At 39.4% G+C, this 23549-nt stretch overlaps 1 protein-coding gene and 1 long non-coding RNA gene across 7 annotated transcripts in view; both read right to left on the reverse strand.

Annotated features, from left to right (window-relative positions):
- Positions 1–12955, reverse strand: part of LOC118445820 (homeotic protein ultrabithorax-like) — a 302310-nt gene extending 289355 nt beyond the window's left edge. For 2 of the 4 annotated variants that reach the window (XM_085656705.1, XM_035875768.2), the window contains exon 1: positions 11087–12955. In XM_085656705.1, coding sequence (XP_085512831.1) covers positions 11087–11759 — 673 coding nt within the window. In that variant the 5' untranslated portion in view covers positions 11760–12955. The remainder of the gene's footprint in view (positions 1–11086) is intronic. The other 2 variants (XM_035875767.2, XM_035875769.2) reach the window with 2 other exon arrangements.
- A 4355-nt stretch (positions 12956–17310) lies between these two features.
- LOC146873049 (uncharacterized) overlaps positions 17311–23549 on the reverse strand; it is a 287739-nt gene continuing 281500 nt past the window's right edge. For all 3 annotated transcript variants that reach the window (XR_014982110.1, XR_014982108.1, XR_014982111.1), the window contains 2 exons: positions 19865–19954; positions 17311–18215 (listed from right to left, as the gene is read on the reverse strand). This is a non-coding gene — a long non-coding RNA (uncharacterized LOC146873049). The remainder of the gene's footprint in view (positions 18216–19864; positions 19955–23549) is intronic.

Below are 23549 nucleotides of genomic sequence, written 5' to 3' on the forward strand. Positions count from 1 at the left end.
AAGACCGGAGTTAGAGAGCATTGTGGTCAGGATGGCAGGTGCTGTTCGTAATGGCCGCCCATCGTGGCGGACGGAACAAGGCGAGAGCGATAGAGTGAGAGAAAAAGAAAGAAAGAGTGAGAGAGAGAGATATATATATATAGAAGGAGAATAAGAGAGAGAAAGAGAGATAGATAGATAAAAAGAGAGCAAGTGAGTGAGAGAGAGAGAGAGAGAGAGAGAGAGAAAGAGAGAGGAGGGACTGTGGGCAGGTACATCGATGCAAAAAGCTTCCTGTGAGTTATGAACGTCCGAGCGTACTCGCAATATAAACGGTTCCAATTACGTCGTCCGCGTATTAATTGAATACGGGCAACAGTCTTCGACTCGCCGTCGGTCTTGGGCAGATGGTCTTCTACTTCCTACGTGACTAGAGAGAGAGAGAGAGAGAGAGAGAGAGAGAGAAAGAGAGAGAAAAGAAAAGAAAAGGCAAGATAACTCTTTGGTTTTTCAACTTCTATCGAAGTGTCGGTAATAGAAATAGTCGCTTCTAGTTCATTGAGCCTGTATTACTCGCTTTTCGAACGAGTTTCACATACTAGCGTCGCATCGTTTGAAATCCACGAACGGTGATCATCCATAAAATCGCTATAAAGAAGATCTTCACCTGAGAAACGACTAAACCACCTTTCTTGCACGTCGTAAAGCAATCATCGGTGTTTCCTCGCTACGTAGAAGGGACGGCAGTTTTCTTTTACGCGGAAAGGTAAGAGGCAAAAGGAGATCTGGTTTAAGAGTAGAAAAAAAAAAAGAAAAAGGAAAAGAGAAAAAAATAAAAGAGAAAAAAAAATAGGAAAAAGAAAAGGAGAAAAGAGAGAAAATAAGAAAAAAAAAAGAAAAGAAAAGATTGAGAAAAGAAAAGAAAAGAGGTAAACAAATTTTTTTGCTATAAAATTATTTTCATCACTTTTTTTCCTTCTTTCTCCCTCTTTTTTTCCTAAGAAGAAAGACGAACAGGTAGGTAGTACCTATATCCTTTGTCCGGCGCTATAGTCGTTTCGAGCATCTAAACACGTTCCTTCGTGGCTAAGATGCTCGTTCGATCGAAGGAACATATTATCTCGGCCCGGAGCAACGTGAACGAAGGATTCTATATATATATATATATATATATATATATATATATATATATATGTATATATATATATATATACGTATATATATATATGTGTATATGTGTATGTATGTATATAGACCAGCTTGGAGGCCTGGTCTCATCAAAGAGCGATGTCTTCTATCAGGTGTCCGTAAGTCTACCCTCTTAGCTCGTAACTCTCGTCTCTAACGAAGTAATCGTTCGTAAGATCACTATAAAATTCATTCTGGCTCGTGCTTTTCATTAATTCATCCATTAGCGTGGCTTCTAACTGCGCTATATACCTACCTATAGATATAAACATATAGGCATATATATATATATATATATATATATATATATATATACATATATGCCCATATATTTGCCAAACGAAAGTTACCTTCGATCACCTCGAGGAAGACTTTAATTTATGAACATAACGATGCTCGCGACACTCGTTTCTCTCGATCCTCAAAATACACGTAATAGATCTCCTGCCTTTCTTTCTATCTTTCATTTACTTCTTCTGCCCCAAAGAATATATATATATATATATATATATATATATATATATATATATACGATCCTTACGATGTTCGAACGTTTACTCTGGTGATACATTAAGACGCTTTCGATACGATCGATTACGTCAAATCCGCGTTGTAAATTTCTTCTTCCTTTTATGGGGACGAATTTTATCTCTTGGGGTCTTCGAATGATCACGGAAAAGCGAGACTTAATTAACGACTTTCGTCGAATGGATAAGAGGATAGAAGGAAGAGAAGTAGACACAACGATAACAGCGAGAAGGTAGATGATACTAGTGAGAATGAAAGAAAAAGAGAGAAAGAGAAAGACAGAGAAAGACAGAGAGAGAGAGAGAGAAAAGTTTAATCCTGAACATGGCAACGATAATTCTTCGCCGCATGAAATTTGCAAAACACCTAGTGCGAGATAGCGTTATAGTCGAGACTATATGTTGTCGGTGTGTATCAAGCCGAGCTAGCAGCAACAGCAGCGACGCACGAGTCGTACATGCGAACAGCTCGTCCATCAAATCGAGAAGGCTGCCAGGCAGCCCCAACACACCACCGGCGCGATCACCGCCGAGGCACGCGCGTCCCTTTTCCTCCTCTCTCCTCACTCTTTCCACTACCAATCTATACGACTTTAACCCTTTACTCCTGTGAAATTGATTTTCCATGGCAAACTTACGTTTTCCCGATCTTTCGCAATCATGAACCTACCCATTGACAACGCCTAAATCTATATAACATTTTTTACCTTCGTCACACGTTCATAATACGTTCAATTTTATACGTTTAATCGAGAAATATATAGAACGTAAAATATACAGGTATGTACATTCTTCAATTTCGTCGATCTTTTGAAGTACGATTAGAACCAATGAAATTGAATATCAATCGGTATTCTCGGCAAAAGATAAGAGTAATATGTAACTCTCCTTCTCTCTCTCTTTCTCTCTCTCTCTCTCTCTCTTTCTCTCTCTCTCTCTCTCTGTACTTATAAACCAATGTATTAGGATTGATCACGATATACATCGTTCGATATCGAATAATTATGCTAATAACTTATCTTCGGACATGCGAATTGTACTCGTTATCGACGCTATGCTTCGTTGATTTATGAATTTTCAATCTTGCTAAGAGACGTTGACGAGCGGATAGAAAGAATTGTGATTTAAATGATAAATATCTCTGTATAATTATCTATCTATGGCTCTTAACTGGATCGAAAAAGAAAATTTTTTTTTTTCTTTTTTTCAATTCTACTCTCTGTCGTTAATTTTATTTACACTTTTCAATATTTCGTCTCAATTTGATTTACATAATTACAAAGTCCCTTGTTGTTGTCGAACTGGTTTTCCAATTTTCATTGGGCAACTTGTACGACCAACGTCAATTTCGAATATTTATCGGTAACGATCGTTCGATTGCTACTATTATCGTACAGTTGAATTACCTTCTATTATTAATAGCGTTCGTAACGCATTTAAAACAAAGTTGCCGAGTGCGTGCCTCCCGATAACGCCCGTGCTCGATCTCATAACCGATTTCTCCTGGTTTAATCCAAAGATCGAGAAGAACTTCTAGATTTTTCTCTCGAAAAATTTCAACTCGTACTAAAAACTGAAGGGTACAGCTCTCTTCCAGCATAATTACAAAGCGTTACTCGTTTATCGTCCCACGTATCTATCCCCTTCACACATGAATATTCGAGGCACGCCGAGCGTAATGCATCAAGATAAGTATACGCATGAACGACTTGCAATTTCACGCCCCCTATGTCTTGCTACGAATTTTTATCCTTAAAAAAAAAAAAAAAAAAAAAAAAATTCATTCAAAAATGAAAATCCTTCGATCTCTATTTTTCTCTATTTGTTTGTAAAAGGACAATACGATCGACGATCGTTCATACGTATTCTTATATCTTTGATTAATCATTAATTTTTGGACACATATATATATATATATATATATATATATATATATATATAGGGAAACGTTATAAAATAAAATTAATCCTTTTATATATAATTAAAACGTAAGATGAAAATATAGAAGATAACGATATGGAGATTTTATGACGTAATTTATGACACCGAATGGCATTATAAATCTGATGATTTTTCTTTGAGCAAGAGTCGTAAGAATGATCGAGTGATTTAATCGGTAAATTACACGGTGAGGTTAAGAATTTGAAGGAAAAACGTGGAAAAAAGATTGACGGGAAAAAGCTAATCAGGAGAAGATAGGCGGTACTACCTACTTACATGTTTCAAGACCGAACGATCAGGTTCGGCAAAGATCAAGCGTTAATATCTAGACTACCAGGGTTACACCAGAATTATACGATCAGGATTATGAAAATTATGTACGTTGCAAAGACCCTACGACAGCTGCCTCGCGATAATCGAGCCTTCTCGATACCAACGATGTATCGCACTGCCATTTTTCCTCCTCCTTCTTCTCCTCTTCTTCCTCTTCTTCCACCTCTTCTTCGTCACTCCTTCCACCCTTTCCTATCTTTTTTTTTTAATCTGTTCTCTCCAACCTTTTAAAATCCATCAAGATTCGCATACTTATTAACTTGCTTATTATTATAGCTACCTGACGCATGAATTACCCTAGAGGGTATTCATTTTCTATAGAAGCCGTCGATCCGAGACGCAAAATGTTACGAATAATTAAATATTTTTCAAATAATTTTCGTTAAAAGCATTTTTATAATCGAACCCGCGAGGAAAACGTATAATTCGTACGATTATCATTAAGGTGCACGATAAGACGGATCCTCTTGACACGATATCCTTCGATTTTTCAATATTCGAAGGACGACGAGAGCTCGAACATAAAGAGACTTTGTTAAAAGGGTGAATTATCGACAGAAAATAAAAAATACGAAGAAAAGGAGAGAAGGCTGAGCTCGTTACGATGTATACGACGGCGTGAAAATAATGAAATAATTCAAGGTAATAGTAAATAGATATACCTAGTTATTGAAACATATCACTGGTATGCGAATAAAAGAACAATTAATTCGTTCGTTGTTTTCAGCGAGTCGGAGGAGCGGATAAGATGAATTATGCAGGAATTATATGTCGAGAAGGCGGATATGGTGAGGCGTGGAAAGGGTGAATTCGCGAGGGAACTGGAAGGAAGAACGTCGTAGCCGTCGTAGCCGTCGTAGCCGTCGTAGCCGTCGTAGCCGTTGTAGTCGTCGAAGGATAAGGTAAAAAAGAAAGAAAGAAAAAAAGAAAAAAAAAGAAAAATAAAAGGAAGGGAGTAGTAAGGCTCGTGTTTGCTTCGCAGAGAGAAAGAAAGAGAAAAAGAGAGAGAGAGAGAAAGAAAGAGAGAAAGAGAGAGAGAGAGAGAGAAAGAGAGAGAGAGAAAGAGAGAGAGAGAGAGACAGAGGCACCGAATGTTTTTCGAGCGAACAGTACGCAGAAGCGGCGGGCGTGGAGAGAAGGGAAAAGGGCGTAGTAAGTCATACGGAGAGGCTCGTACGTCATTCTCCATCCGGGCCAACGGAGCAGCAACACATGGAAAGGACTCCGACGGCCCTCCGTAAGCGAAGAACGCACCCACTCGGGGCTGCCTCTTTAGCTTCTTTGCCGATGGCGTTCATTCTAGCTAGCCTATCTGTAATACTGCCTACGACTAAGGCGTTGATACGCCAAGCGAGCCTACCTTTCTCTCTCTCTCTCTCTCTCTCTCCCTCATTCTCCCTCGTGATAATCTATGGGATATGTACATAAATACATCATTTTGTTCCTTAAAGAGAGAAAAAAGATTAAAAAAAAAAAAAAAAGAAGAAAAAGAAAAAGAACAAAAAGGAATGAAAACAATAATAAAAACAGAATATTTTCCCATCAATGGATTTTAATTGCTTATCAATACTCGAATTAATTTTATATTATTAGAAACAATTGAAAAATTTCATATCTCGATTATCATCTTACGTACTATTCTAATTCATAGATTTAATGAATTGAAAAAGTGATAAATATATAAGAAAAAAAAAAAGAAAATAACAAAAAAGAAAAAAAAAGAAACGATCGATTGACGAATACGATTAAAATGAGAGAGAAAAAGAGACAGAAAGAGAGCAAGAGAGAGAGAGAAAAAGAGAGAGAGAGAGAGAGAAAGAGAGAATGCTCGACGATCAACGTTCCCTTTCTTAGAGAAACACCATTCGCTTTTACGTCGACACGATCGTTTCGTACGGAGTATCGTATCTCCGTACACGAGCTCGGTCGAAGAAGTTCTGACCGGGTGGACCATTCTTACCCCACACGAAGAAAACGGAAGGAACGAGAGGATCTTCGTCGATGAGAGCATGAGAAGGAGCCAAAGGAAGAAGGAGCGTGCCGGAGGGTAGGGTCCTGCATTACCGGCTGGCTCGCAAGCGAGTCTCGCAAACGGCGATAGCGGTAAACGTGGAGGCGCATAAAGGAGGTGGGGTAAACGAGCAAAACCACGATTTCGTCGTCGTAAACGTCAACGTTACGGTTACAGCGTTGTTCGTAGCTGCTTTATATTGAATGAGCTTGCTCCCCGAGGTACGTAACACCTATTGCCGAGCCGGCATACTCGTTTCCGACTACTCTACTCTCTCTCTCTCTCTCTCTCTCTCTCTCTCTCTCTCTCTCTCTCTCTCTCTCTCTCTTTCTCTTTCTCTCTTTCTCGTCGCTTACCAGACTCCAGATATCCACGTGGATCCTTTCGCGCGGGAACACGCCGTTTTATACCTCTTATACCTCCTATATATACCTTTGCAAATCGAACGATCGTTAAGTGACGTTCTTTGTAACTTTCAACGACGTAGAAACGTGAGTCAATATCGTTTACTTCTCTTTCTACTTTCTTCATTTAAACCTAAAACACGATCGTATAATTTTCCGTAACGATGGTGATACGAGTGATATATATTACTGATATTCTAGTCGCGTGGGTTGGATCTATGTAAGTAAGTATAGTCATTTATAAAAAACAACTAATTTCATCGAGACAGAGACAGAGAGAAAGAGAGAGGGAAAATGAAAGAGAAGTAAAGAGAGAGAGAGAGAGAGAGAGAGAGAGAGAGAGAGATAAAGAGAGGGAGAGATATGTAATCAGAAGACTTTTCTTAGGGATCATTCTTATCTATCCTCTTAAATTATGAATGTAATCGGAAAACGGCGAACGGTGAAGAAAATGAAGAATAAAACGAGAAACGTCTGCTTTCTCGTTTTCGAGTTATCGGCCACCCTTAATGTCTCTTTAAAAAGGTATACTCGACGGACCACTCCAACGAAACAGCCAATTTTCCACGGGGGTGAATCGAAGCGGAATTCGGATAGTATTTGAGCCTACACCTTCGCGCCCTCTAATTACCCTATAGACACGGCGAACCCTCAATGAAAAGGGTCGTAAATTTCGGTCGCATTTGGGAAAGCAGGAGAAAGTGATCCAGCATGAAAGAGAAGGAGAGAAAAAGAGAGAGAGAGAGAGAGAGAGAGAATAACTTTTGTATCTCTTAGCGGGTGGTAAGACCTTGAAATTATTTGCGGATAAGAGTACGAAACGCGCTTATAACATAAATATTTCCGTCTCGTTTCAACTGAAAATAAGAATCGATCTTATTATAAAACCAATTTAATACATAAATCCGTCCGTATCTATCTTCTCGATTACTCCGAGATGATCTTACAAAGATTTATATATATATATATATATATATATATATATATATATATATATACAAAAAAAAAAAAAAGAAAAACAAGAAACAAAAAACAAAAAAGAAAAAAGAGAAAAGATGAAAGGAAAACAAGAAAGAAGAAGATAAAACTATTCAAACATTTTTCTCGATATTAAACGATAGTCGAGAAGAATACTATTCTTCAATTTAATGTTCTACGATATCTTCATCGAGATGTTTCTAGATAAAGTCTCGTAACGAGAGTGTTTGCGATTATGCTAACTCGAATGTTTATAAATGAAGCGGTCGCGATAATGTCCGTGGTAGTAATCGTTTAGTAAAAGCTCTACGAGAAGATATTTCGCTGGAGTATTTATTACTAACGCGTCATTAGTACGGTTCCGGAGTGCAATCGTTCTCTCTCACTCTTTCACTCTCTTTCTCTCTCTCCCTCTCTCTCTCTCTCTCTCTCTCTCTCTCTCTCTCTCTCTCTCTCTCTCTCTCTCTCTCTCTCTCTCTAGTCTCGTTCTTTCGCCGTGGACGGATTATTAATGACTAATCGAGTCTCGCGCGCTCGATCTCGTTACCGTTTACATGGTTGCATTACCGACACACAAAACTAAACGATAAAAGCGACGATGTTGGCCGTCGGCATTCTGAGCCATTCGATTGCCCAGCATCGAGGCATAATCGATCGTACATCATTCGCGACACGTTTAGAATACACATTTACATAGGTAGATACTCTCTATTCCAAACATCATAAATTATACGATAGACAGAGATTCTCGTAGAGATACTCGTCGCAAGAGATCGTTAGACTCGTAACGAAGTACGAATGAGAAAAGGAAACGTTAAGAGGGTGATCGTCCTCAGTTTAATAAAATCGGACGAAACATTTATCGATATCTTTCTTCGATAATATTATGTGAAATTTTTTTATTAAATTTCATTATCGAATTATCACGAAAAATTTTTTATTTTATTCTTGTCGCAAAAGTTTTCTTCTTTCTTTTTATTTTTATTCATTTTCTTTTTTTTTTAACTCGCGCGCGCGCTAAGAAAAGTGTCATTTTTTTCAATGATCATCTCATTGGAAATACTCTCGTTCGTCTATACGTTAACAATCGTTCACTCGATAGATACGAAAAATGATGTCGTTGCTTAGTAGATGATTGCCTTAAGTATTTTCACATACTTATACGGTATTAAACAATAGAAAGGGTAGACTAGCGAGATAAACTTTCTTACTTCTTACGACGTCATAAAGCATGATTATCATCTGTTTCTTTCTCACTCTCTCCTTCCCTCTTTCTTTCTCTCTCTCTCTCTCTCTCTCTCTCTTTCTCTCTCTCTCGTTGTAGACAAGCCAATGCTTTCCACGTTGGATACATTAATGCAGAACAGCACGCCGGTAGTCGGGAGGAAGGATGGATTGGAATCGTGCGAGGATCGCGATAAAACAAAATTATTCATCGTAGATCGTGGTAACGAGTGACGGCGGTCATTGATGGCTCTATATTTGCTCTGGTACGAACTTTAATATATGACGAAATAATCCACAATCCTGTATCGATAAATTTCACTAGGCTCGCGTTCGAGTGGCCTATCGGCCTCATATACCTACCTATGTATCTACCTACCGCCGGCTGAGAAGAACCAACGAGTACTTGCCTCTCGCGGTGAATCGTGCGAAATGAGTCAACGACTTTCGATTCGCGAGTACGCGAAACCTGTTTCTCGTTCGCGCGCGAGAAAGAAAGGAAGAGAGAGAGAGAGAGAGAGAAAAAAAAATAAAAAGAAAAAGAAAAGAGAGAGAAAAAGAAAGTATATACCTCGATCAATTGCTTTTTCTCATTCCTACGATCCCACCTACGATCGGCACATTCTTCGAGGGCCTTGCATCGGCCCTTACAAAGTTATTCCAAAGTGTACCTACGTATATGAGAGAATGCATCCCTACCAACCGTGACTTCTTCGCGAATTAACTAACTTTCTTTCTGTTTCTTCTAGGTAACCATCTCTAAATTACCCTTTATTCTTCCGAAAGAAAACAAAGAAGAGAAGGAAATTATATGAGAGAGAAGAAAACGAAAAGGTGGGAGGGTAGGTTGTATTTTAGTCCATCGCTTAATAGATCTAAAGTAAGTACGTTCTAACCAAGGTGAATTATCAATAGCCCACAGTAATTGTCGTGTATGAAAAGTATGAAAATAGAATTCATTCAGTAGAAATTCCCGTTCTTCGAAGCTTGAATAAGCCCGTTTCCTACGTCACGCAGTCTCATAAAGTAATCCCTACACCTTTGTATGCATAAAGAGTGGTGGATCTTTCTGTGGTCGCGGAGAAAGATGAGGAAGAAGAAGAGGAAGAAGAAGAAGAAGAAGAAGAAGAAAAAGAAGAAGAAAAAAGTAGGCGGACCTAAAACCGGACTGAGATCGCGCGAGAAGAAGAGGGCCGAGACCAGAGATAGATAGATGAAAAGGAAGATATAGAAAGAGAGAGAGAGAGAGAGAGAGAGAGAGAGAGAGAGAAAGAGAGAGAAACTCCAGATCCAGCTGGCTCGTTGAAAAAGTCACGATCGAAAAGTGAGACGGAGCTTCTCGAGAGCAACGTTGATTATATATCTACTAACGACTAGAAGAGTGCGAGTGAGAGAAAGAAAGAGAGAGAGAGAGAGAGAGAGATAGATAGAGAGAGTTCTACGTCAGAGAAGTCTCTCTCAACGTGAGAGTGGGACAAAGACATGGTTAGAAACAGCTGACTACCGGAATTCGGGGTTCCGGAGGGGTGAGTACCACGACGAGAAGGCACTTGAACCCCCGACTGAACCAGGCCCTTCCCTTTCCCCTTTCTCTTCTCCCTCTACGTCCTCCTCCTCCCCCCCCCATTATACTCAGCGCACCCAACGATTTTACACGCACTTGACTCCATTCTACCTATCTACCAAACGTATATAACTTCGCATAGTTACATGACCTATTTTCTTTTTTTTTTTTCTTTCTTCCTTTTCCCCATACCTTCTTCCCCTTTCATTTTCTCAGATTTTTCGCGGGCAAAGCCAAGAGGGTACGATAAAGTTTCGTTTTACGAGATGGCGTGTCAAAACGAATGCCCAGAATGCCCATCAATTTTTTCTTCAGTCGTTCACTATACCTACCTATCGTGTTATCATGATTAATAAACAAATCCTCCAATATTTTTCGAGCCTGATAGTACATGCTATAGAATAGAATTCGAATTTATATTTTTTGTTTTCATTTTAGATAAAAAAAAAAAAAAGAAAAAAAAAAAAGAAAAAAATATGAAAAAAAGGGGGTAAAAAAACGGAGAAAAAAAACAAATAAAGAAAAACAGAAAAAGGCAACGCCTATATCTCTCGACGTTAGAAACCCGTCGAGTTTTATCAATACGGATGTAACCTTAGAAAACTCTGATCGAAACGTTCTCTAACAGCACATAACGCGAGAACGTTGCTCGTCGTCGGTCGTTCGCGATATCGTTTGCGAACGACAGTCGAGTTATTTTTCCAACGATCTACCCGGTAGTCGGTATAAATTCGTTATCGTGACAGCGCACGGTGACGGACACGTCGTATTTCAATCGGCGATGAACAAATGGAGCTGCCGAAAAATCTCGTCCCGTTTGGACGCGGATGGGCGTCGTTTTGTTAGCGAGTAGGAAGGAAAGGATTCGTTTGTCGTTGACTGAGGTCAAAGGATGAGCACCACGTGGTTACTCATGGACAACGATATAGGGACTCACCTGCTATAGCCATCCAGGGATAGAAGGTATGATTGCTGGGTTGCTGATGGAGTTGCGTGGCGACCGGTTGGCTCGCGGACGAGTTCAGACTGCAGGTGTTCCAGGTGGAGGCAAGGGACCTCGAGGTGCCGTTGTTGCCGGGACTCGATGCCGGATCGCCGCCCACGAGGCCGCCGTAGGTACCGACCCTCGTGCCCTCGGGCGTACAGGCGGAAGGACGTACGACCGAATTGGTCTGACCATTGGTAGCAGAGGTCGCCGACTGCCAAACGTCCTTGACGGCGGCCACGGCCATCGCCGCGGCATAACCATTCTGATGGGCTGATGTTTGGTCTTGTTGTTTGCAATCTTTGCTCGCGGTCGTCGAGTAAGAGGAGGTCGTATGTCCGGTTGCCTCGGGCGTCGTCGAGTAAAGCTTACAGGCCGTCGCGACGCTCGCGTCGTACGGCGAATCCTGAGGTGGTCTCGTGTTGCTACCACCTCCAGGATGTATACCCAATGTACCGGACGTGTGATGATGATGTTGGCTGGAAGCATACGGCGACATACCCAGCCCAAGAGGAAAGCTTCGATATGCCGCTGTCGCGGGATCGTGATGCTGACTCGCAGCACCGGTCTGATGATGATGGCTCCCGTAAAAGCCACCCGGGCTCTGCTCAAAGTACGAGTTCATTATCCCGGGTATTTTGAATCACTTGCACTTTAACACGGCCACTCGAGAGAATTATCTTATCCCAATCTTTACTTCTTTTCCTAACGTTCTAAGTAACTAACGTTCGTCTGTTACTTATAATGTAATATTTGTTTACCTTTTGATCCAAATGACGATTCAAGGTCAGAGTATCTATTTATCTATTTATTTTTTTCTCTCTCTCTCTCTCTTTTTCTCTTTCTCTCTCTATCTCTTTCTCGTTCTCTCTTTCTTTTTCTCTTTATCGATAGAGATCCTTAACCAGCCCGATGCGGCCGGTTTCGCGCCAAAAAGCGAGAAGACGTCGGAACGACGTGAAACGAGAGAAGTAGCATTAAATCGCTTTTAGGGTCTCGTAAAAGTCATCGATAAAAAGAAGAGGGGATGGATTCGTCGCGCGGGACGTCAGTAAGCCGTAGGCGGTAAACGACGCCGAACGATATTCATCGCGTCGGTCGAGGAACCGAGCGATCTTGCTAAACTCAACGTGTGCTTTTGGGCCACTTTTAGGAAGGATGATCGTTAAATGGTTACGATGTAATAAAATAAGGGGGGAGGGGGCGATAATATGAGGCTATAAAAGCCGATGGCCGATGGCCGTCTCTTTCTTTCTTTCTCCTTCTCTCTCTCTCTCTCTCTCTCTCTCTCTCTCTCTTTCTCTCTTTCTCTATCTCTCTTTACTTCTGTCAATTTCTTTCTTACTTTCTTTCTCTCTTTCTCTCTCTCTCTCTCTCTCTCTCTCTCTCTCTCTCTTTCTCTCTGTCTGTCAGTCGTGACACGCGACGAAAGAAGGGCAACGTTGAAGAGCAACGTCTTCCCTTTTATGAAACTGTGTTAATAATTTTTCAATTCAACTACGGTAAGATACGAGTCTCGATGATGTCCGCACACTACACTTGGCACTCGTCGTAGTAACGATGCGATTCGAAATCGAATGGATACGAGGGAGAGACAAGAGGAACCGTGTGCGTTCGGTAAGTGTTTGAAAGTCGACGTAGTACGAGTACGTAGGAGAGCGTATCGTGTCGTAACGAAGCACGGTATGCCAGTGCGGTGGTCCACGGCACACTACCGCTTTTCTCGCGCCCCGTGTACCGCCACTCTGTACCGCCGCCGTCCATCTCTCGCTCGCTCGCTCGCTTGCTTGCTTGCTCGCCGCACCGCGCGCCTCGTTCCTACTCTCTGTCTCACTGTCTCTCTCTCTCTCTCTTTCTATCTGTCTCCCTCTCCCTCCCTCTCTCCCTCTCTCTCTCTCACTCACTCGTAAGCGCGCGCCGCCGCTGCGCTCTTCCTCTCCGGGGGTCCTGCGTGCCGCCGCGACGACGAGGAGCGCACCAGTACAGCTCCTCCTCGTCTTTCGCGCGCGCCTTCCCCCTCCTCCTCCACCTCCTCTTCCTCCTCCTCCTCTTCCTCGTCCTCGTCCTCCTCCACCTCTTCATCCTCCTCCTCCTTCTGCTCTGGCACCGCCAGCTCTGCCGCCGATAACCGACTTCTCTCGCTCCCAGCAGCTACCCCCACTACTCCAACCAATGACCCCCTCTCTACATACGCTACCACCCGCTACACTTGCTCTTTCCTACTCGCCATCCATCTCTCTTTCTCTTTCTCTCTCCTCTCTTTCTCTCTCTCTTTCTGTCTTTCTCTCTCTCTCTCTCTCTCTCACACGCTCTTTCTCTCTCGCTCTTCTCCTCCTTCGCACTTGCAGCGCCCTCGAACGAGTGCTCGAGCAACTTCACGACGTGCCGCCGCCAGATTAAATTCGTAACTCCTCGCTTCTTCCTTTAGAAAGGAAAGATACACAACACCGAACGAAATAGATATGATGAAAGATAAAAAAGAATGTACAATAAATAATATATATGTATACAAATGTGCGTAAGAGGACCGATGAGATTACGCGGAACTACGGTAGCTAAGAAAATCGCAAGCTGTTGATAGAAAGAGAGAGAGAGAAAGAGAGAGAGAGAGAGAGAGAGAGAGAGAGAATGAGAGAAAGGAAGAGAGAAAAAGAATAAGAGTGGTGGGAGCTATGGGATAACGGGCTAGGAGGGAAGGAGGTTATGCTTAAGGACCAATCAGAATTGAATTCGTCACGAGTGCCGCGTTGCTACCGCGCGAAACTACCTACGCCGTACGAAAATAGTTCCGGCCTGTAACGACGCCTATCACCGGTTAGGTGCCGCCCTCTTCTACCCCCACTATCTGACGCAAAGCCGACTAGTACCGAACGCACACACGAACGCACGATCGTATGGCTCTTGCCAAGAGTCCGAAGCCGCGCTTCGCGCGTGCTGTTCCACGTTTCTCTCTTCTTTCTCGCTCTCACTCTTTCCTATGCTTTTCCCCTTTAGTTCCTTCTCACTTCAACTTATGCTTCCCTTTCGTGGGATACGCGTACCGCCACCTCTGAGTATTGAAACGAACTAATACCAGCAGATTCATCTAGACGTCCAAACGACCAGCATCGATGGGCTCCTACCTTCCAGATTATCGGCATTGATGATACGACTTCTTACTTCTCGAATGGATCGTCCGATCGACCATATAGAATATAGAATATAAAGACGAGATTAAAGATAGAGAGGAGAGAAAAGCTGAATAATAAAAAGATACGTTATGATTCTGGCTACCAACCGGTCGAGCGGTAGTCCACCGATCGGTAGAAATGGCCGGGAATGTTATCGTAAACGCCTTTTACGAGGCATTTCGGTGCTTTACGAACCAATTAGACAACGGCCGCACAATTAAAACGTCGTAAAAGGTCGGGCAACGCTCGGGCCGAGATCCGTGGGGCGCTCCGTAGCCGGCGCACGTGCCGCGTCAGTATCAAGTGTGTTTATTGGGATGTAAATGTCGCTGGATTATCGCCCCCACGGTTCGCACCTCGTAAATTATTCGGTAACGAGCCGAGTAATGCCCATCATAAGCCGCTCTCCGAGACCAGCCGAGGCTATTTTCTCGCTCGCTCTCTCGGTAGGCTTTTACCTCTCGCACGCCATTATGAATGTTTAGGGTCTATCATCCACCTGTCTTCGTGATTGCTACTTGGTACATAGTATACTCTTCTCTTCGTTTCTTACACTTATGTAATATTATGGAATTTAATAGATTCTAATAGCTGTAGTCAAGTTTCTTAATTGTTTGCAATAGAACGATCCATAGAGATTGCGAAGAAGAAATCGTCCTACAAGATCGCGATGAGCTTCGAGATAAGGTTCACGAGGTCTTCAAGGTTCTGCATGGTTTGTTGATCTCTTCAATGAAGAGGCACCATGCGTTCGCCGCTTTTGTCGAGCTCCGACAGGTGGCAGGCCGTTTGCTTGAAAATCATGAAGGCAATAAACTCGAGTTTTACGACCACTTGAACAGAATCGTAAAAGTCAGGGCCTTTGAGCCTCGCAGCTATGGTAGGGCGCGCGTGTCCGTTATGGTGGGGGCGTGAAGCCGTGCCTCCTCGAAGAGGGAGAAAGCCAGGGTGCCGAAGCCGGTGCCGGTGCCGGTGCCGTTGCGGTACTCTATGGGTAGCCAAAATGGGCCTAAATGCCTCTTTTAAAGCGCCATCGAAGATAACCGGCCGACCACTAAAGGGGTTTACTTAATACCGAGACCGCATTCTCACAGAACCGGACGACGCGGTGCGGTGGGGTGCGGTGGGGGTTATGCGATGAGCTTGAGAATGGATCTTGATCTTTCGTCGTTTGGACCGCTCAACGAATTCATGATGACGATGACGACGATTATGAGAGCGGAACCAATCGAAAATTCGACACTATCAAACAACTTTTATAATCGAATAAGATCGTGTAATTAAGTCGTAAAAGTGTGGGGGAGTGGTTTTTTTTTCAGAGGAGAGTGGAAGAGGAGGGAGAAAGCTTAAGAACATTTACGTGCAAAAGAAAGAAAAGTAAGAAAGTCGCGAATATCTTTGGAAGAGTACGATGCCGAAGAAGAACGCTCGATGGACGTTCTTTTCCCTCGAGGGCTCTCGAATAAAACTATGAGGAAGCTCCTGGAAAGGTTTTCACGAGGGGAGGAAGGGTGGGTTGAAATTAAAGGGCGTAACTATAGTAACGACTGACGAGAAGAAGAAGAAGAAGAAGAAGAAGAAGAAGAAGAAGAAGAAGAAGAAGAAGAAAAAAGAAGAAAAAAGAAAAAAAAGAAGAAGAAGAAGAGAAAGGAGAGAAAGAAGAGGAATAAGAGGAGACGAAAGCGAAAAAGAGGTTATTGCACTTTTTCTCTCTCTCTCTCTCTCTCTCTCTCTTCTTCTCTCTCTTTCTCGTAGAGAAAATCTGCACTCTCGCTAAACCAGCGTCCATTCTTCATCGGTCCGCTTCGTCGGCTTTGGCTTCGGCTCTTTTCGGAGTCGGTTCAATGTACCGCTCGGACTCTCATTTTGGTTGTTCTCTTTTTCTCTTTCTTCTCTTTTTCTCCTCTTTCATCTCTTCTCGATTCTTCGTATCTCTTTTTTCCCTTGTCCCTTTCCCCCATTCAAGTTCTTTTTTACTCCCAAGGGAGAATCAGGGATGAATATTCGATCATGAAACTGCCCCGGAATTTCAGATAAGCACGATTCTTCTCCATCGTTATTCGTTCGCGCGCACGCTGCTGCCTACCTTGAAGCTCTTCAGAGGATCAACCTGTGATATACATATACTTCGGGTACTTGGACAAGAATGGCGTGCCTGTCTGGGCGGTTCCATTGCGACCGATCCACACTTTATATTTTTTTGGAAAAATATACCTTTATCGACGATCTCCTCTCTCTCTCTCTCTCTCTCTCTCTTTCTCTTTCTCTCTTTCTGTCTTTCTCTCTTTCTCTTCCATTATGTCCATTGAATTTCTTTTGGAATCGATTTAGATATTTTTGAATTAGACGAAAAACAATCGAAAAATGAACGAAGAATCGTGTTTTGTTCAGGCTTGAAAAAAAATCTACTATTATTAATATTATTAATAACGAATGTTTATTAAATTTTTTCCCTCAAAAAATATTAGATCATTTTAATTCGACTAATCATTGTACAATGATCCCTATATCGTTAAAAGATATATCGTTTTAAACAATGTTACAACGACTTCTTCTTCCATTTAAAAAATTTTTAAATAAATTTAAAAATAATATGACGTAATAAACAAATGACGCATTCCAGACGTCTTTATAGATATGTCAAAAAGGAGACGATTAAAATCCAAACGAGGAGAGACTTTATATTCGTGTCATCATGATATAAGATCTGAAACCGTGTAATTGAATACTCGGTCCAAATATTCGAATACTTGAATCCAAATCTTGGCTCGAATTTCGAATTATAATAAGTACCTAATTCGAGCGCTCGTAATAATAAAAATAATAAATATCTTCTAGTTAATATTCATTTGAAATAATTTGCTGGTTCTGTGTCGATATTTCATAGTGTCTATGAAAGTCTTTAACGAGATCGTTATGAATAAAATATTCACAATAGTCATCTTTTACAACTATTTATTAGTACACATTTCTAGAATATTTGAATAAATTTATTTAAAGGCTATTATTAATATTGCCATCGATAGGATGTATTATTACGTAAAATATAGCATTGAAATGATTCATACTAATTATTCTACTTCTTATAGGTATTACTTTATCTTATCGATTAACATGTAGATCTTGTTTTTCAACGATAAGTAGATACAATTTATTCTCTTTTTTTTTTTTTTTATTCTTTTATCATTAGGAGCCCAATGAATTTATCACTTTTTATGTCTACATGCGTGATTAACAATTTCATTAATACAGATTGCAATCAAGAGTTTGTTTTTACATGCGACACGAAGAAAAAACATGGTTTATAAAATAATTAAAACATTATAATATTTTTTGTTACTTTTAAGATTGCCATGTTAAAGTAGAAATGTTGTTTGTTCGATTACGATAAAAACTAAGCTCTTTTTAAAACGATCGTTTCTTGTACAATCAAAGAATAGTCGTTCTATAAAATTTCTTTTTAAGAAGACACATTTATCCGGACATCGATTAAACAAGAGAGATACAATAATATTATTCATTAGATGTATTGAGTTAATCTTTATATTTAATAGATATTTTTTAAAATTAATTTTCGATAAGGAAAACCTTCGGAATCTTATCAAAACGAATCTTTTTTTTAATGTATCAGAAATGCTAACATTTTTAAAAACATTTGAGATATCTATTGTAAATTACGAAAATATTCGAGATGTGATTAAATCTTAAAAGAAAATATTTATAAAGAGAAACAATAAAAAAAAATAAAAAAATGATCGCTCTATCGATTCTCATGGATTGCAATGAGAAGTGCAACGCAAGAACAAGAAGATGTCCTCTTTGCCATCTGGCGGTCACGTGCTGCATCACCTGGCTGCAAAATGACGCTTGCAGCTCCCTACCATTCTCACAGTCGATAGCTATGCAACATCCTTGGAAAAAGGAGTGTTAATATTATCGTTGATGATATACCCAATGATATCTCTTTGACTTTTCTATATGCATAATATATCTTTCGATTAGTTATCAAATTTAGGAATTATTCAGACTGATGTCCTTTTTTTCTTTTTTTTTTTTTTTTTTTTAAGGACGAAAGCAAACGATACTATCGATATCCATAATTCTCTTAAAAGGATGCAGCTGTGCTCGTAAATTGGAAAAGAATATGAACATATCATTAAACGAAAATATATGCAGGAACAGGAACTATAATAATATAATAAATTGATATTCGCCACTTATAAATTTTCACGATTCAAATGGTTATGTAAAGATGGAATAAAAAAAAAAAAAAAAGAAAAAAATTATAGTGGAAAATATATAAAAGGATTAAGAAAAGGTAGATTAATATTTAACGGACTTAAAAGAAAGTATTAAACTCGAGACACTTCTTGGTTGTATTTATACGTAATAGCCAATCAATTCGTTCAGGTGTAAGATTAAAACTCATTAAACACAGATAGTGACCTACCTTACCGATCGAATGACACGTCCGATGGTCGATCTGGTTTGTCGCTACTTAAAGGACAGTTCACACGAAAAACAATGGATGTGGCAGCTGCCGTCATCGACAAAGAAAAAAAAAAAGAAAAAAAAAAGAAAAAAAAAGGAAGTAAAGAAATACATATCAGGAAAGCTTTAAAATTGTTTTCCAGAATAAAATCATAATTGTGATTGTTTTTCGTAAAGTAAAAGTTTGTTCGATAATGAATTGAAACTACCGATCGCCATCGGACATTGATATTGTTAATTGAATGAATTTTTATTTTTTTTTTTTTTTTTTTTTTTCTTTTTATCTTTCTTTTAATTTATTATTTTCTATTTAATTTATTAATTTTATTATGCAAAATTAAAATATGCAAATAAAACAAAATCAAAGAAAATAAATTGTTATTTATCAATTCTTTTTGAAAATAAGAATCGATTATAGGAACTTTAAACGACATTTGTAATACTTTGAATAGAACGAATACGTACAAGTAAGATTCTCACAAGCGAGTGTATTAGTAACGTAAATACGACAATAAAGCAACCGCCTATTCAGTAATCAATACACAATGCGAGACGTAGCAACGATAGGAAAAAGAGAAGTAGACAGAAAGACAGAGAGAAAGAGAGAGAGAGGGTGGTGAAAATAGAGAGAGAGAGAGAGAGAGAGAGAGAGAGAGACACAGAAGGGCAGGGAGAAAGAGAAAGAGAAAGAAAAAGAGAGAGAGAGAGAAAGAGAGAGAGGAGAATGCAGTTTCGTGACGACAATGGGGAATAATAACAGCCGGTTAGGAGTAACTGAGAGAGCGGCCGGATGAGTGAGTGGTAGTTTACATGTAAACAAACAAGTATCAATGCGTCCAAATTGAAACATAAAACGAAATGAATGAGCCCATAAACACTTAAAGCTAATGGTAAGGTGTGGGTAAGCTATCGCTCGAGGATTCTCGTTGATGCGAACGCTGCAAGAGAATGCGCTACCCATTCGTTTGTATCTAAGTACCGTACGATTTTCACACGTTTAAAAGTAATCATAAACACCTACGATTTCGGGCCATTTTCTTTCTTTCTTTTTTCGATTACTTCGACTTACCTCGATTTTAAGACGTCCATGTTGCGATCCACCGCAATTTGTTTCCTGGATCAATTGTCCTCTTCGAAAAAGAATATCATTCAGTTTATTCTGAAAAGAGAGAAAAGTATTTCTCAAAAGTAAATTTTGATAATACCATCATACGCCATAATCAAATATGAAATTAAATCAAAGAGCATGCAATTCTTATTTACTTTGTAGAAATGATACGTCAATGTTTGACGTATGGATTTCGAATAACGAACGATTGATTCCAAGTCATACAATGATTTTCTGTTTAACGAATACACTGATCGTCTTTGTGACTTGGCTATTGCGACATTAAGATTTCAAGAGGGAGTCCCAGCAGACGAGCGTGCTAACGGTGCCATATTTGTTCCTCTTTGGCGTGTCATAGCGACCTCTTATGGTGGACGACCGATTAACTTGTTTTTTTCTCGCAATGCTTTAGACAAAAAAAAAAAGAAAGACTTGGATTCTCAAAGAATAGGTGATAGTGCCTGAATGGGAGCATTGAAAGAAGTCTGTTAATTGATGCTTGGCGACGATCGTGAGTGCTTACGAAAGAAAAAAAAAAAAAAAAGAAAAAAAAGGAAAAAAAAAGAAAGAAAAAAATAAAAGAAAGAAAGAAGAAGAAGAAGAAGAAAAAAAAACAGAAAAATACGTAACCCCGCACCGAGTGTTACGGAAAGTTTATTCGCTCATTTGTACGATCATCTTCATCGTAAAAATATTTTCAATCCTTCATGCGCGTCTAATTGTTATAATATCTTGTTATATATATATATATATATATATATATATATATATATATATATATTTCTTTTTTTTTTCGAAAAACGAAAACGAAAGATATTTATTTGTCGGAATATAAGATTCTTCGATCATCGACCGAATTGACCTTCTTCTTTTTATCGGTTTTTTAATTCTTTTTTTCCCCCTTCTAACGGAAGTCTTTTGAGTTTATTTGAATGAAACACGCGAGGTTTACCGTCACGAAAGCCGAAGTGCGCGCGCGAACAATGGTATCGAATAACGATCGATGCACGTTTCGTACCTTTTTACCCGGTCCAGTCGCTCTTACTTTTCTTTTGATCTTCGCGTCGGCCATGTTCTTTCTCTTTCTCTCTCCCTCCCTTCTCTCCTTTACCATCCCTATCTCTATCCGTTAGACTTGTCGATTTATGCGTATTATACATGGCGAACGTTTGAATTGCAAATATGTACCTACTCTGTAACGCAACGCGAATTCTAAGTCATGCGGAAATGCAATAAGGTATTGTTGTTGCTACGAGAACGAGATCCTTTGGCGTCTGTTCAATGACGCTAATATTAATGATTTTATGTACCTTTTAATATACTTTCGTGTCTCAAGTAAAGCATTAATTATATTTCGAAAATAAGAAATAAGATCTCATACAATGACGTATACAATTTTAATTTAACAATTAATTTATGTTTCTTAAGTAATTGATTTATTATATTATTACGTTCAGTTTGGCATAATACACGGTTGAAGATTTTATCTCACATCGGAGATGTATTTTTTTTCTTTTTTTTTTTTAAATCATTAAATCAAACAAAATAACATGTATACACTTAAAGAAAGTATATTTAATTAACAAACATGCGCTTGAATATTTAATTAAAAATATATGTAATTAAGGTGTTTCTTTTAAGTAGAATTTTATTATTATTATATATATATATATATGTGTGTGTGTGTATATATATTTCGATTAAAATGTAATAAAACTATATAAAAAAAATTATATCCGGTCTTAATCGATAACACAGGTACTTACCTATGAATACACCTAGTTAATTCTCGTGAACATTTTCTACAATAAAAAAAAAAACAAGAACCTTTAGTATACGATGGTACGCAGGTAAGTAGGTACACGGTGAATGTGAAAACGCGATTCCCTCTCGACACGATCATTTATTACCCTTTACACAAAGAAAGAAAACGTATAAGGAAAGATAGCGAAGAAACGGTGGTCGGTTTTCATTGTGGAAGAAAAATAATCGAGATCCATGCTGTCGATCGTATCGCTCTAGGCCGTACAATTATACGCGTCCCCACGCGAGCATCGTAATTATGCCATTCGTACTAAAGAAGAAGAGCATCAGCTGGGAAGCGACGGCCCATAGGGTGAATCTCTATCTATCTCTCTCTTTCTTTCTCTCTCTACCCCCCCCTCATTCCTTTCTTTCTTTACAAAAGGAAGAGAAACTTTCGCCCTTTCCCTTAGTTTGAAGCAGAGGAGTGTCTCGGAGCCCTTCGAAAGACAATAAACGAACGAGCACCGAAAAAGGGGGAATCACCAGCGAGAAGGAACTTACGGCTGACGGTTCCTTAATACAATGGAAAGAATGAAAAATAACTTTATTAGAAAACGGCCGCGTCGAATTTGGGTCACTGTCTTTCTCTTTCTATCTCTATCTCTCTCTCTCTATCTCTCTCTCTCTCTCTCTCTCCCTCTCTCTCTCTCTCTCTCTCTCTCTCTCTCTCTTACTTACTCAAGGAATCATGCCCTTCTATGGAGTCCTGATCTCTTTTGGAACGGTTGCTCGGAGGGATAGAAGATCGAGGGAGGCCGAAAAATAAGAAGGGCCGAAAGCAGGGAATATCGGAGAAGAAAGGGGAGTGACTTCTCTTTGTGTGAGCAACGATACTCCTTTGAAACGACCCCGCCCCTTCTCTTCGAGTATTCCAAGACCATCTTGCTCAACCTGCCCCTCTTTACCGTCCTCGTCTCTCAAGGTCGTCCCTTGAAAAAATTACTTTCCTTCCTGACTTCAATTTAATCGTCATGCGGATTCCCCTTCTCGAAAACTGACCGCTAACCCTAATCTTAATTTTTCTCATTCGCATATTCACTTTCATATCAAGTATTAAACTTCAACAGTTTGTTTAAGTATTACTTTATCTACTGTGATAGTTAGAACGTAAAGAAAATGGCTAACTCGGTTTTATGGAGTTCGATGATTGGGAATAAATTTCATGATTGCAAACGTTCGTGGAATATATTTTTATTGGAATTTAGTATAAAAATTTGAAGAATCCTTTTCAATCCGATCATTTGAAATCTTTCGTAATTAAGGTCGGAATAATAAAAAGATAGAGAAAAACAAAAAAAGAAAAATAAAAAATTTTTATTATTATAAATGGAACAAGATATCATGTGAGAGCCGACGTAAGACAGGCCAAATAATTAATTGCTAGCGTGAAATTTCATTCATTTCGATCGTGCCATTCTCTTGTGTAATAGCTCAAGACAACGTTGCAATGAACGTTGGAACAACTAGGAATGCCAAGAAACTCGCGATGGTTCTCCTGTTTCTCTTTATGCGGCATTTTCCAATCTAGTCTCGACATAAGGAAATACGTTGGATGAATAATCTTAAGAACGAATGAAATTTAAGATATCCCTTGCTCGTACGATCATTTAGATTTAAAACTTACAAATAAATGTATACCAATAGAAACATTTCCAAAATGTTTATGTAATTTTTCGCCGAAAAGAAAAATCTATATCTATGTAGAACGTTACGTTTGTAATTCTTTGAATTGATATTAATCCCCTATTTCTCGTCGATTTTTCGAAAAAAAAAAAAAAAGAAAAAAAAAACGAAAAGGCTTATCTTCACGTGTAAATATCTAATCATCCGAGACATTTTT

Source organism: Vespa mandarinia, chromosome 4, assembly GCF_050613455.1.
Source record: "Vespa mandarinia isolate Hongniang chromosome 4, ASM5061345v1, whole genome shotgun sequence".
NCBI classification, from domain to species: domain Eukaryota; kingdom Metazoa; phylum Arthropoda; class Insecta; order Hymenoptera; family Vespidae; genus Vespa; species Vespa mandarinia.